Source organism: Rousettus aegyptiacus, unplaced genomic scaffold (assembly GCF_014176215.1).
Source record: "Rousettus aegyptiacus isolate mRouAeg1 unplaced genomic scaffold, mRouAeg1.p scaffold_m13_p_1, whole genome shotgun sequence".
NCBI lineage: Eukaryota > Metazoa > Chordata > Mammalia > Chiroptera > Pteropodidae > Rousettus > Rousettus aegyptiacus.
Window position 1 is genome coordinate 173,638,653 of NW_023416284.1, and position 13,696 is coordinate 173,652,348.

A 13,696-nucleotide genomic window follows, 5' to 3' on the forward strand; every position below is an offset into this window, starting at 1 on the left:
CGCCCAGGAGCCCTCTCCCAATAAAGGCTTGCTTTAAACCTTCTCTCGGCACGTCACACGTTTACCTTACACTTCGTGCCGAAACCCGGGAGGAGACTGTGTCCCTTGGCCTCCCGGCCTTGAGGGGCCTTTCCTCCCTCTTCTTCCGGGAACTTCACTGCCCACCTCCTACTGTCGGATAGGGTAAGTTCCCTTTCAGTCTCCCCACTCTCTCCGGGCCTGGCCCGCCGGGGCCCCTGTCCATAATCGCGGCAGTGTCAGGGTCACCCCCGCCCCTCCGGCCCCCCCTCTCCCCGTCATATTTGACTCCCGACCTGGTAAGTTATGAGAGACGTCTCTAACTTTCCACGGTCCTTTCTGCTGTTGGGTTAAATCAGAGACTCAGGGACACCTGATCTGTGGTTTCACCTGTCCGGGTGGCTGAGACCATGGGAGCTTCTAATTCAAAACCAGACCTCAAAACTCCACTTGGGTGTCTCTTAACAAATTTTAGCCACCTAGGCCTCGGTCAAGATTTAAAACGTAAAAGACTAATCTTTTACTCCACCACTGCCTGGCCTAGATATCCATTAGACAATCAATCTAAGTGGCCTGCTGAGGGCACTTTCAACTTCCAAACTCTGACAGATCTAGACACTTACTGTCATAGGACAGGAAAGTGGGCTGAAATCCCATATGTACAAGCCTTTTGGGATCTACGCTCCCGTCCCTCCCTCTGCTCTCGATGCTCCACTGCTCAGGTCCTCTTAGCTCGGGAGGCCCGCCCTAAGCCTTCCACCTCACCTATCCCTGTCACAGAAGGTAAAGCTGCAACGGACTCATCTGCCGCTCCTCTCAACGACCCTCCAGAAATCCTTTCTCCTCCTCCACTCCGGCCTACCCCGCCACCTCCCTGCCCTAGTCCCTCAGCTCCTTCTCTGCCGCCTGTCTCGCCGGACTCCACCGCTCACCCGATACACCCTTCTCTTCCTCCTCTGCCTCCACCTGCTCCATCCCCATCTCAGCCCCCGGCTCTGATCTCCACTCCCTCTTCGAGAGGTTGCCGGGGCTGAAGGTATCATCTGAATCCACGTTTCTTTCTCTTTACAGGATCTCTCTCAAATCGAAAGGTGGTTAGAGTCTTTTTCTTCTAACCCCACTAATTACATCAACGAATTTATCTCACTCAGGCCTATGATCTAACCTAGCATGTGTTTGTCATCCAGGCCTCCACCCTCAGACCTGAAGAGAGAGATCGCATCCTCGCCGCTGCCAAGGCCTATGCTGACCAAACTCACCTCATGGACACCACCATGCCCATTGGATCTCAGGCCACCCCGGGAACTGACCCGGGATGGGAATACCAAGCAGGGCAAGATGGCCGCCGGTGAAGTGACTTAATGCCGCAATGCATCCTCAGTGGCATGCAAACTGTCTCCAACAAGGCAGTTAACGCTGATAAACTTCGGGAGGTAAACCAGAGGGCCGACGAAAACTCAGCTCTATTTCTCAATCGCCTCACCAAGGCCCTTATTCAATACACCCGTCTAGATCCAACTTCCCCAGTGGGCTCAACAGTCCTAGCCACCCACTTTATTACCCAATCAGCCCCAGATAGCAGAAAAAAATTTTAAAAGGCTGAGGATGGCCCTCAAATCCCTAAACAGGATTTGGTGAAAATGGCCTTTAAAGTTTTCAATGCCCGAGAGGAGACCGCTGAAACTTGCCTCCAGGCTCATCCCCACCAGCAGGTGGCACTCCAAACTCGGGCCTTGGTAGCTGCCTTGAGGCGGGCAGGCCCCAGGGGCCGAGGAGCTGGGGTCAACCCAAAATCAACCCCCTCTGGGGCATGCTTCAAACGCTGCCATGGAGGCCACTGGGCCCGTCAGTGCCCTAACCCACGGGCTCCCACGAAGCCCTGCCCGATCTGCAGGCAGATGGGCCACTGGAAATCTGATTGTCCAACGGCCGGATCGCCGTCGACGCCTCCATGCGGGGGATCATCCGGTCAGGCGACATCCTCACTGGAACTTCTCGGGTTAGCAGATGACTGACGAGGGCCAGACTCGGGGACCCCTCTGACTCTCACCGAGCCCAGGGTAACGCTCTAGGTAGCGGGTAAGGCCATCTCCTTCCTGGTGGACACGGGGGCCACCTTCTCTGTTTTGCCATCCCACTCGGGTCCTACAGTCCCCTCACCTATCTCGGTTATGGGGACTGACGGCACAGCCTCGTGCCCACCTCAAACCCTTCCTCTCTCATGTTCCCTGGATGGCTTCCCCTGCTCACACTCCTTCTTAGTCCTTTCCTCATGCCCAGCTCCCCTCTTAGGTAGAGACCACCTTCATAGACTTTTGCATTAATAGTGCAAAAAAACTTTGAGAAAATTTTGATTTAAATTAATTTTGATATGGATTGCTGGTAATTCTAGGGAGAACTTAAATGAGATAAATATTTTAAATATTAAAGAAGGTTATTGAGAATACTATAGAACTAGACTTAAACTGTTCCATTCATTTCCTGTTTCAGAGTGAAAATATGTTGGAAGTAGAAGAACCATTAATTATATACCATGTATATATTTGTATGTATATTACGCATATAACCATACATACTTTTTTCTTCCCTATTGTCCAAAAGGCTCATCTGTAAGATTCACCAGGACAAAAGTAACCTAAAGTTCATATCAAAAATGTCATTAGAAAACCACCAACTAATACCTAGTTTTTCTAAAATCTTTTCCTAATTCTAGAGAGTACCTTCTTATTGGTCCAAATCTTGAGAATATTATCTCCAGATCTTCATCTGTGGTCACTGGATTCAATTTACATACAAACAGCACATTTTCTGGTGGTTTAATATCTGCATCAGGTAGGTCCCCCACCTAAATAATAAATAAACAAAAATATAAATTAATTCTTTTATTTAGTTTCCATTCTAAATCCCTTTTCTAAGCCCCAAATGCTGATTTCTCTAAAACATCTAAATTTACATTATAAACTATAGGCTCAGGAAAAGAAATCTAAGTAAGATCTCAAAATTCATTACCGACAATTGTTAAAACAATGTTAAAAACAACAGTCTATTTTACACAAGAATAAAGTGAAATTCAAAAAGTTTAAATAACTAACTTGCCCAAAGCCACATATTATTTAAGCAACAGAGTTGGAATCTGAGCCCAGGCTTACCTACATTTTTAGCTCCATTTTTTCTTTCTTCGTATTTGATATATTAAAGACAGAATTTATGCAAAGTATACCTTATGGAGCATGAAAATTAAAACCACCCATGACACCAATGACTAGCTTAAGCACTAAAAGGTCCCTTGATCCCATTATCCCTATGCTTCTCTCACCAGAAATAACCTACTTTTTTTTTGGTTTTCCTTTTTGGCCATTCTCTTGCATTCCTTTAAAGTTTTACCACATAGTTATGTATCTTTAAGCAACATATTGTTTAGTTTTGTTTTTAAAATTTTGAAAAATATACTTACTTTAGCCTTCTGAGATTAGTAATGCCCAATTTTTTCCCTATTATTGTTCAATACAGAACTGCAACAATCCCTGGATAGTGTTTCTAGCCTTATATTCTCACCCTCACTATTATCTACTTTGGTCAAACTGAAGTCAACTTCACAGTCAACTACTGCCCTGAGCAGAACATGCCACTTCCTACTGAAGGACTAGGCAAGATGACAGTGAGAGAAAACCATGATGATAGTGTTGGCTTCATTGTGCGAAAACTACATTTCCCATGGCCTTTAGATGGGGAGAATACATGTATCTGAAACTCTCAGAGATGATTTCCAATAAGATTATCACGTGAAGTATAAACGCAGTAAAACAAAAAGAAATTTTAAAAATCAGAAACAGTAAGAAGAAACAGAGCCAGTAAGATCTTCTCAGTGTCTCTGAAGCCTATTGAAAGAAAAGAATAACCTATATTCAATAAGCAGTATCATGACACATGCAGGGAAGTGCAAAACAATAAAAAATCCCCAAAAGCACCTTCAATGGCAGAAATACCACATCTAAAGGAAGCCCAAGTGAGGAAAAAAGTTAATGAGTTAGAAAAGAACTCACTATACTACTTGTCAAAGATAATGTTAAAATATTATGTAAGGAAATTTGAAATACTCCTAACAGCTATGAAGTTCAAAACCACTAGTTGATAAAGCAAAACACTAGCAGAATTACCATTATTTTACACACAAATAAAGAGAAATTGATGTTCTTAGAAGACATAAGATGAAAGCTGTTAATAGTGAGGATCAAAAGGGCACAGGATCACCTACATTCTAGGTTGAAATCTAAAACACTGACACCACCACAAGCTGGCAAGGATGTAGGGCAACAAGAACCCTCATTTTTGCTGGTAGGATGCAAAAGGAAGACAATTTGGCAGTTTCCTATAAAGCTAAACCATACAAGCCAGCAATTACACTTCTACATATTTACCCAAATGAGTTATAAACTTAAGGCACACATAAAAATCTGCACACAAATGTTTACCAGCAGCTTTATTCATACTTGCCAAAACTTAGAAGCAAACAACGTATTTTTAACAGGCGAATGGATAAACAAACTATGGTATATTCATACAATGGAACATTATTTAGCAATCAAAAGAACTGAGTTATCAAAAGCCACAAAAAGATTTGAAGGAACCCTAAATGCATATTGCTAAGTGAAAAGAAAACAGTCTGAAAGGCTACATAGTGCATGACTCCAACTATATGCCATTTTGAAAAAGGCAAAACTATGCAGACTGTAAAAAACAGGTGTTGGGGACTGGTAGGGATGAACAGGTGAAACACAGATTTGAGGGACATGAAACTATTCTGTATAATACTGTACTGGTGGATACACGGCACTTGTCAAAATCCAGAGAATGTATAACAAAGAGTGAATCCATAAGTCAATTATGGACTTTAGTTAACAATAATGTTTTATACACTAATGTATAAGCTCCACAAAGATAAATCTTTGTTTTTTTTCACTGATGTATCCTAAGCTCCTAGAAGAATGCTTGGCGGTAACAGGTAACCAGTGCACATACGTTGAAAGAATGTGTGAATTAAACACAAAGATATGCATCCCCTTTCTGGGTTTGACAAGGTTAGAAAGTTGGATTCCAACTGGAGGGGAAATGAAGCTGCAAAGGATATTATCAAAATAACTGATAAAATTGGATTATAAACTGTAATTTCTATTGATTTTAAATTTCTTGATTTTAATAACTGTACCACGAATATGTAGGATAGTGCTGTTGCTCTTACATGCTGATGCAACAGATAAAGAAAGAGGAATATGCTTCTATTTAATTTCAAATGGTCCAGAAGAAATAATGTGTCTCTGTACGTATAATCAGAGACAGAGAGAGAGGGAAAAGTAGAGACGAAAAGAGAGAGGGGAAGATGAGAGAGAAACGATCAAGAAGATGAGGCAAAATGTTAAAAACTGGTGAGTCTGGGTAAAAGATGTATAGAAGTTCTCTGCATTGTTTTTTGTAATTTTTCCATAAATTTGAAATTATCTGAAAATAAAAAGTTTTAAAAATACATTACCCCATATTCTTCTGGCATACACTGCCTGTATTTTTCCTGAAGACTGATGATAATCTAATGTTCTTTCCTTTTTATGTCACTTACTCTTGTTGCCCAGCTGCTCAAAGGATTTATCTTTTAAGTCTAGTAATTTTCTTCAAGTTTATCTTGTTGTTGATTGTTCTGGGTCAATGTTCTCAGATGCATAGAGTGCTCATTAAAGTGTGTACTGTCACTTTTTTTAAGCTCAGTGAAGTATTCCTGAATTATAGTCTTTAATATTTATTCCTTCAGACTGGTGATGCATATATGATTTATTTTTTTTTTCAATTAGAGTTGGCATTCAGTATTATTTTATATTAGTTTCAGGTGTACAGAATAGTAGCTAGACATTTATATAATTTACGAAGTGATCCCCCGATAAGTCTAGTACCCACCTGGCACTACACAGTTATTACAATATTAGAGACTATATTTCCTAAGCTGTACTTCACATCCCCATAACTATTTTATAACTACCAATTCGTACTTCTTAATCCCTTTGCCTTTTCACCCACCTCCACCTCCCCCCGCATGTGGCAATCACCCATTTGGTCTCTGTGTCTGAGTCTGTTTCTGTTTTGTTAGTTTATTTTGTTCTTTGAGTTCCACATATAAATGAAATAATGTGGTATTTGCCTTTCTCTGTCTGACTTAATTCACTTACCATAATACCCTCTCCATCCATCCACCCATGTTGTTGCAAATGGTAAGATTTCATGTTTTTTATGGCTGAGTAGCTAATATGAATTTTAAAACAGACTATGAATCTGAAAACTCTACTATATAAAATGATAATAAAATTTAATTATCTATCCATTCAAATATTTATCGATGATCTATGTAAAAGGTATATTTAGTCTACAAAAATAAGAATAGGAAAAATGTCCAGTAGGCCAACTAATCATTTACTGAATAACTGTTCCCCAAATGAGTCCATACTTTTTCTAAAACAGAGAAGGAGCATGTTTTAGAGTGCTCAATGTCTGCCCAAGTTTGTTTCATCCTATAACTACTATTCAACTATTTAATCTCAACACTTGAGTTGTAAAAAGAATTTATTCGTTAATATACATAAAACTCAGTTCAAGAAATACTCTTTAAAAATGAGATGAGTATAACAATTGAAATCCATTTAATATTTATAAGTTGGATATCCGCTTTCCATTTTTAAAAAAGGCCCTTTGCACTATTTTAATAGTGGAATCAAATTTGTTTACTTTCATAAATTTTATTATGTCATATGAAATTTAATTCAGAAAAAAACTCTTAGCTACATTTTTATGGTAAGACCATCAAAAAGCCAGAAATAAGCAGTATGTATTAAATATATTGTTGAACAACTATTTGAATAAAGATAATTATCTTACCATTTCTAATAGAATGGCTTGAGTTTTGGCCTCTTTTTCTGCCTTTATTTCTTCTACTTCTTCAGCTGATCTTCCTTTGAAATCATCAATTTCTTCATCGGCTCCTATTCGACCACTCTGTAAGGCAGAAGTTACTTCACATATGTAAAAAAGACAAAAATCTGAGAAACATGGAAAATGTTCTGCTTCATTCTTAGTTGCATCAAATGTGTTGGAATAGAACCATCTCACTGGTTTCACAAGTATAAATTTTATAAACCTTGGAAAACTGATTTAAATTAATTTGATAATATTAGCCAGACTAGTCTTCTTATTGTGAAATCAAAATAAACATTTATATAGAAACTATGTGGTATCCAACTAAGTGCTGAATGCAGAAGATAAATGATCTTAGAAAGTAAGCACCAAATCCAATTATAAAGATAAATTTAGCTTTAAGAAGTCTCATAAGTAGAAATTTATACCTTAAAATATCTGAAGAAAAATCTGCATTAGTCCACAGAAATTTCTGGGTTCTAGCCTGGCTCAAGTATCCCCCTGAAAAATTCCCTTAAAAGATGATGGTTTTATTTAGAGTTAGTAGATAAGAAAAACATTTTCCCAAAATGTTTATATATGCTTCCAGCGCTAAGGGTCTTCTGGTGGAAGAGAAACTGAAGAAAAGATATTCAGGAAATAAAGATAGCTAGAAGAATGAGTGCCTCCACAGAAAAGAAAAAGAGCTCTAAACTTATCCTAGTATAACTGATCAAGCAAGATAATTGTTCTGAAGAAATAAGTTTTAATAGACTAAAAAGCAAAATCTATCCAAAGCATTAATATGCACATACATCAAATCACAAAAAGACTTGACTTACATCTAGCTGTTCCCTTGTAGGTTCTGGTGACCGATCAGGAATTAATAAATCAGGAGGGTCATCAAATGGATCATCTAAAATCACTGTATGATTAATCCTTACAAAATAAATCCAAGTCCAATATTAGATATAAATTATTTCAAAATCTATGCTTTACTTTTTATAAAGATTATGAAAAATGTCTTATGTATCTCTAAGACCAAATATCCATAAGCTATTAAATTTTATTGCACAAGGATATTAGAGCATACTTTCACAATCAGTGTTACTCTTTCATCGTTTGATATATTTCTCTGCATTACTCAAAAATATAAATGTCTAAATTTTAGTACTTCTGCCATATTTCTCAACGATCTGCATTTAAAAAAAAATAAAGGATTAATAATTCCTCTCAACATAAGCCATTATGAATAATTAGTATAAGTGTAAAAATAGAAAAGATTTTTTTATTATAAAGATTTTTATAGTCCTGTATTAATTCACATTTGGGAATTATCCAAAAATCAGTCTTATGCGTGTCATCACCACTACACATCAAACATCACAGTATTAAAATATTCTAGTACATTCAAATAGTAAGTTGTAACCACACCTGATATCTTGATATGGCACAAAATCCTTGTCAACAAAGGTCTCATTAATTTTCTTAATTATGTCCATGCCTTCTGTCACCTCACCAAACACTGTATGGACACCATCAAGATAATCTAGATTATCTCCTGTAGTAATAAGAAACTATAAAGAAAGACACAGAATAAATATATATTTAATTCAAACTGAAATCAATTACAGACTGACAAAAAATACACAAAAGACTCTACATTAACTGCATGGACTGAATTCTTACCCACTTGTTACTAGTACTAAGTGAAAAGTACAAAGCTTATACATAAAATGTCAACACACATACGGATGTTCTCCGAATTGTTTAAATGGACGCACCAAGGCTCAGACGCACCCCCCCGCAAATGGGGTGGCAGTGAGCATTAAGAAAGACTCTGAAAGAAAGGTGCTCAACATGACCTGTTTTGAAACAAGGAATAAATACTGGAAGGAGATGGGCCACAGATGTGAACAGTAATGATCCATGAAGGGTGGGATGGGGGTAATGTTATTTTGTTCCTTGTACTTCTCAGTGTTTTCAAAATTACTCACAAAGGACATGCCTTACGTTTAAAAGAACAAAATAATTTATTTTTATTTTTTTCGTGATATCATGTAATTTTTGTTATACAGAAAAAAGTATTTTTTTTTCTTCTAATAAGTATCTTTGATTGGAATTTTCTCCTTACTGGACGATTTTAAAAGATAACTTTGCGGGATCCTTCCAGTCTTCATCTTAAAGCAAAACTCATCTTCTCACCCACTTCTAACCTGAGATCCATGTTGATCGCTGCCATTGTTTACCATGGATACAGTGCCTTTCTTCTTGTGCTTAATCCTTGGCACTTTTTCTGCCTCGAAAAAGCTTGCTTGATCACCGTACAGTTGACTGAAAATACATAAAACAAGGTTATAAAATATAAGTACTCTCAACATGAAATACGGAAGGAATAACATATAGAGTTACTATTTCTTTACAGAAATGCCAATATGATCCAAAATATTCCTCTCTTTTATTATAGAGATTTAGGGAACTTGGAAAAAAATCTATATTTGACCCGAAGTTAAAAAGAAAATTGAAATATACTGATTAACACTGTTAAGAGGTAATTCTATTTTTACTCATTTAAAAATAAAAGAACTTACCCAAAAACAGACTCTCCTCCACGGCCAGTCCCTGTAGGATCACCAGTTTGTATGATAAAATCCCTCTATAATATACGGGATACTTTGTTAATTCAGTTTGCTAAATGGTACCGATAACAAAGGACATGACTAATATCCACCAACTCACCTGTACATTGTGAATAAGGCAATAATTGTAATATTTTATTTTGCACAACTTCAGGAAATTCAAGCAAGCTGAAAGAAGTAAATAATAAATTTATCACGGTAGCTCACAAATATATTTTTAAGCAATTAAAAACACAGTTAGTATAAATTTCCAAATTACCATATAAAACCTCCCTAAAATGGTTAACTGTCCAAAGCCACAAAAAAAGGCAGTAAGCCTAAAAAAAGGCAACATATTTTAAATTATCTTTTTATTCCCTTTTTCTTAGGATTTCTTGGGCATCTGAGCTAATGCAGGAAACACATTTATCTGGAATAAACAATCATTTAGTGATGGATTAACTTTGTAAGAGAAAAAAAAAATTAAAGAGGATACCATGATGAGAAAGGACCTAGGAGAGTATCTGAAAATGGGTACAGATTATATAAATTAGAGAAAAATCAAGAATGGGACCAATTCTTTTTTTACAGTGATTAAAAAGCCCTTCACAAAAACTCATAACTTGTACCAGCTTTCTCATGTAAATGCACTTGTTTATCCAACAAACATTATCCTCTAGGTACTTATAAATCCTGTCATGAATGCTATTAAACTGCAGTTCCTGACCTCAACAGGGAGACACATGCTAATAAATTCTTAAGGCACTACACTAGAAACCAGACAGAAAGATATACAAGGCAGTCTCTGCCCTCAAGGAGCTTACACTAAACTAGGGTCCTTTCCACCTGTACACAAATAGCTGCAATACTGGGCAGATCTGATAATAGCATTTCTGCCACTTCAATAGTAAAATGGTAAAACATGGCTTAAAAAGTGCCACAGGAGTTCAGAAGAGATTGTTTCTGGCTGGAGAAATCAGAAGACCTCGTAAAGGTTTAAGCTCAGCATTAAAAGAGCTGGACTGGCAGAGAGTAGAGAATATACAACATGTACATTGTGATATGGTACAAAGAAATGCACAAGAGATTAACACTCTAGTAGGCAATACTGACAATGGGGGGATGAACATGGGTGGGGGTAGGGGCTACATGGGAAATCTCTGTGACTTCCTCGGTTTTGCTACAAACCTTAAATTGCTCTAAAAAAGTCAAGTCTTAATTTTAAGAAAAAGGGAGAGGGAGAACCTATAAATTAAAAGATATTTAAGAGATATAGCAATCAATATAATACTATATAGCCCTTGTTTGGATCCTAATTTAAATTACCAAATTTTTAAAAATGTTTATGAGACAATAGGAAAAATATGAACGATACTAAGGAATTATTTCTAATTTTTTCAGATGTGATAATGATTTGTGCGATGTCTTTTTTTAAAGTATCTTTTAAGATATAAATTGAAGTAATTACAAATTAAGTAAGTCCCATATAAACAATTTATTACAAAAAATCCAGTGGAAGGGAAGGCGTAAATAAAACAATAGTGGTTATGTATTGACTGTTAAATGAGCAGGTCATCAGCACTTAAGCGTTCATGTGCATGATTCTACTATTGTATGTGTCGAATTTTCTGTAACAAAAAAAAAAAAATTTAAAGAAGGGAGAGAGGGAGGAAAGGATGGAGGAAAATAAAGACGTGTTTACTAGGGATTGCTAAGTAGTTACACACGTAAGTTGATACCAATCACAACCTTACAAATACATATAAACAGGGTGGGCTTATGTTTTTAGTGTTCCAAGCTACCTTTGCAGAACCAATCCTTGTCCATTCTGTGTTAATTAGGTAGGCTAACCCTATCTCCCCTTCAGTTGCTCATAGCTCTGGCGAAAGAGGTCCACTCACTTGCCGGGTGTTGCTCCATGTAAAGAGTTGCAAACAAACTCAAAGGAAAGCAAAACCAAGAGACGAAAAATATAATTCCTTATAACATCCTGTGAACCACTGGATCCTGCCATCCTTAAAACTAAGCTTATCCCAGCAACATGAGGTAATTACATTCTTTCAGCCAGTTTCTAATACAATACATATATACAGGCATTAGTCAATATAATGAACCTTCAGTGTCTCCCCTCAATGTATCAGGCATTGCACTTGATGCTCAGGATATAGAAATAATTAAGGCACAGTCCTTTCTCTCTTGGGATTTATTTTCTGGAAAGATGACTTGCAAATAATTCCAGGACAATAGCTAAAGTTTATAACGAAATATATGTTTGTGTGATTCATAAAAACCTGAGACAGAGTAGAAGACACAGATCTAGGGACAACAGACAACTTCACAGTGGAGATCATGCTTGACCTGAGATCTGAAAAATAAGCAGGAAATATGCCAAAAGTAAAGGAGTGGAGAGAAATGTGGGATAGAGGCAACAGTATGAGAAAGGCATGGACGTTTGGTTGAATATGTAGTAGTAGGGGAAATAGCTGAGTGTGGCAGGAGGCACTCATTGTAGGTATTTGGCTTGTTTCATCTTCTTTGAAGACTACATTCCATGGGAGCAGGACTCTGATTGTAACTAATCTCTCCTGGCGCATCCCGCGCATCCCGCTTCTCCCTCCTCTGATACATTCTCCACACTGTTGCCTGTTATCTTCCTAAAATAAGTTTGGCATGCCCCAGCCTGCTCTTAAAACTTCCAAAGACTTTGGTTATCAGTAGAGCACACAAGACTATTCACATATAGGCGACTCACAGTCTGCCATTCCATGTCACATACCATTCCTTTAAGCCACGCCAAACTACTTGCTGTTTCCAGAAAATTCCAAGCAAACTTAAAGAAAACCCTCATGTCCTCTCATCTTTGAAAGAACTAGTTCAAGTGTTCTGCATTCTTTGCCTGATCTGCTTCTCCCTGCCCCCCAAATAGGAAGAATTACTCCCTCCTCCGGTTTCCATAGCAACTTACACACTCTTCTCCTACAACACTTAAAAAAGTTAAATGGATTTCGGCGTCGATTTTAACCCTAAAGGAAAAGTAGACGCCCCCTCCCCCCGAAGAGCAAGGCGCCTATCCCAGAGGTTGGCACAGAGTCTAGCACAGTAGGCGATCAATGAGTGCCTGCTAAGGCTCCGTGCACACGTCCTCCATCCAAGCGGGATGCTCACACTCAGTGACCCAAGCACGTCCTCCCTGCTTACATCAGACTGTTCTGGTTACATACCAAGGAATATTGCTTGCTCCACTCACCAGTAAAGTGCAGTAAAGCCACTAACGCTTTATGTGCATTGCAGCACGCGTAACTGCATCCGTCTTTCTGTCTGTCTATCACACACACAAGCCCGCGCGCACAGACAGACGGACACACACACACAGCTGCAATTAAAGACCACAAGCACCCGCCACCCGCCAGCACTAGGTACGGCAGAAGGGCTGCTCATCACAAAAACTTTTCTAACCGACGCCCGCTAATAAGAGCCCTGTCGCGAGCACCCTCAACCGACGCTGGAGACTGGGCGGCGACAGGGCAGTGGGGAAGGGAGATCGCCTCCCGGGCGAGACGTGGCGGGGCCGGGCCTCACCGCGCGGCCGCTCCTCCGTGTACAAGTCGATGACTACGTCGCCCAGAGTGGTCTCCAGCAAAACCGCCATGGCGCCCGTGCCTCCTCCGCCACAAGCCCGCGGGGTGGTACGCGCAATCCGTCCTCGTCCACCGCCACGCGTCACCCACGGCGCGACGTCTCATTACGTCATCCCTCGAGCGACACCGCCCCCTTCGGGGCCGCCGGGTCCCGCCCGCCGGGTCGCTGCTGTGCGGTGCGAGTCGGTTCCGCCCCCAGTGCGGACCTTTTGAGAATCCTGGTACCCCCTGGGAGGCTGGCGCGGAAGCCTGTCCCTCAGAAGGGCCCCTGTAAAGGATTTTGTGCCCCATTTATATCCATTTCAAGAATGACCCTTTTCTGCTCCTCAGGCCGCCTCCGCGGTAGCTGGAGGGCGATCGCGGCGCCACCTTCTCCCGCGTTCCTGGTGGGACAACTACTACTCTGGATTTCCTAATCGGTGTCATCTTGTCGCCCAGGGGTTGGCACAGAGTCTAGCACAGTAGGTGATCAATGAGTGCCTGCTAAAAAAC

The 13,696-nt window shown here is 39.5% G+C and overlaps 1 protein-coding gene across 1 annotated transcript in view; it reads right to left on the minus strand.

Moving 5' to 3' along the window:
- PPIL4 (peptidylprolyl isomerase like 4) overlaps window positions 1-13,296 on the minus strand; it is a 30,970-nt gene extending 17,674 nt beyond the window's left edge. Inside the window, exons 1-8 of the mRNA XM_016160157.2 lie at window positions 13,146-13,296; window positions 9,688-9,755; window positions 9,540-9,604; window positions 9,165-9,282; window positions 8,383-8,525; window positions 7,791-7,887; window positions 6,934-7,050; window positions 2,739-2,863 (exon numbers count right to left, since the gene is read on the minus strand). Of these exons, the coding sequence (XP_016015643.1) occupies window positions 2,739-2,863; window positions 6,934-7,050; window positions 7,791-7,887; window positions 8,383-8,525; window positions 9,165-9,282; window positions 9,540-9,604; window positions 9,688-9,755; window positions 13,146-13,215 (803 nt within the window). The 5' untranslated portion in view covers window positions 13,216-13,296. The remainder of the gene's footprint in view (window positions 1-2,738; window positions 2,864-6,933; window positions 7,051-7,790; window positions 7,888-8,382; window positions 8,526-9,164; window positions 9,283-9,539; window positions 9,605-9,687; window positions 9,756-13,145) is intronic.
- Window positions 13,297-13,696: the final 400 nt, after the last annotated feature.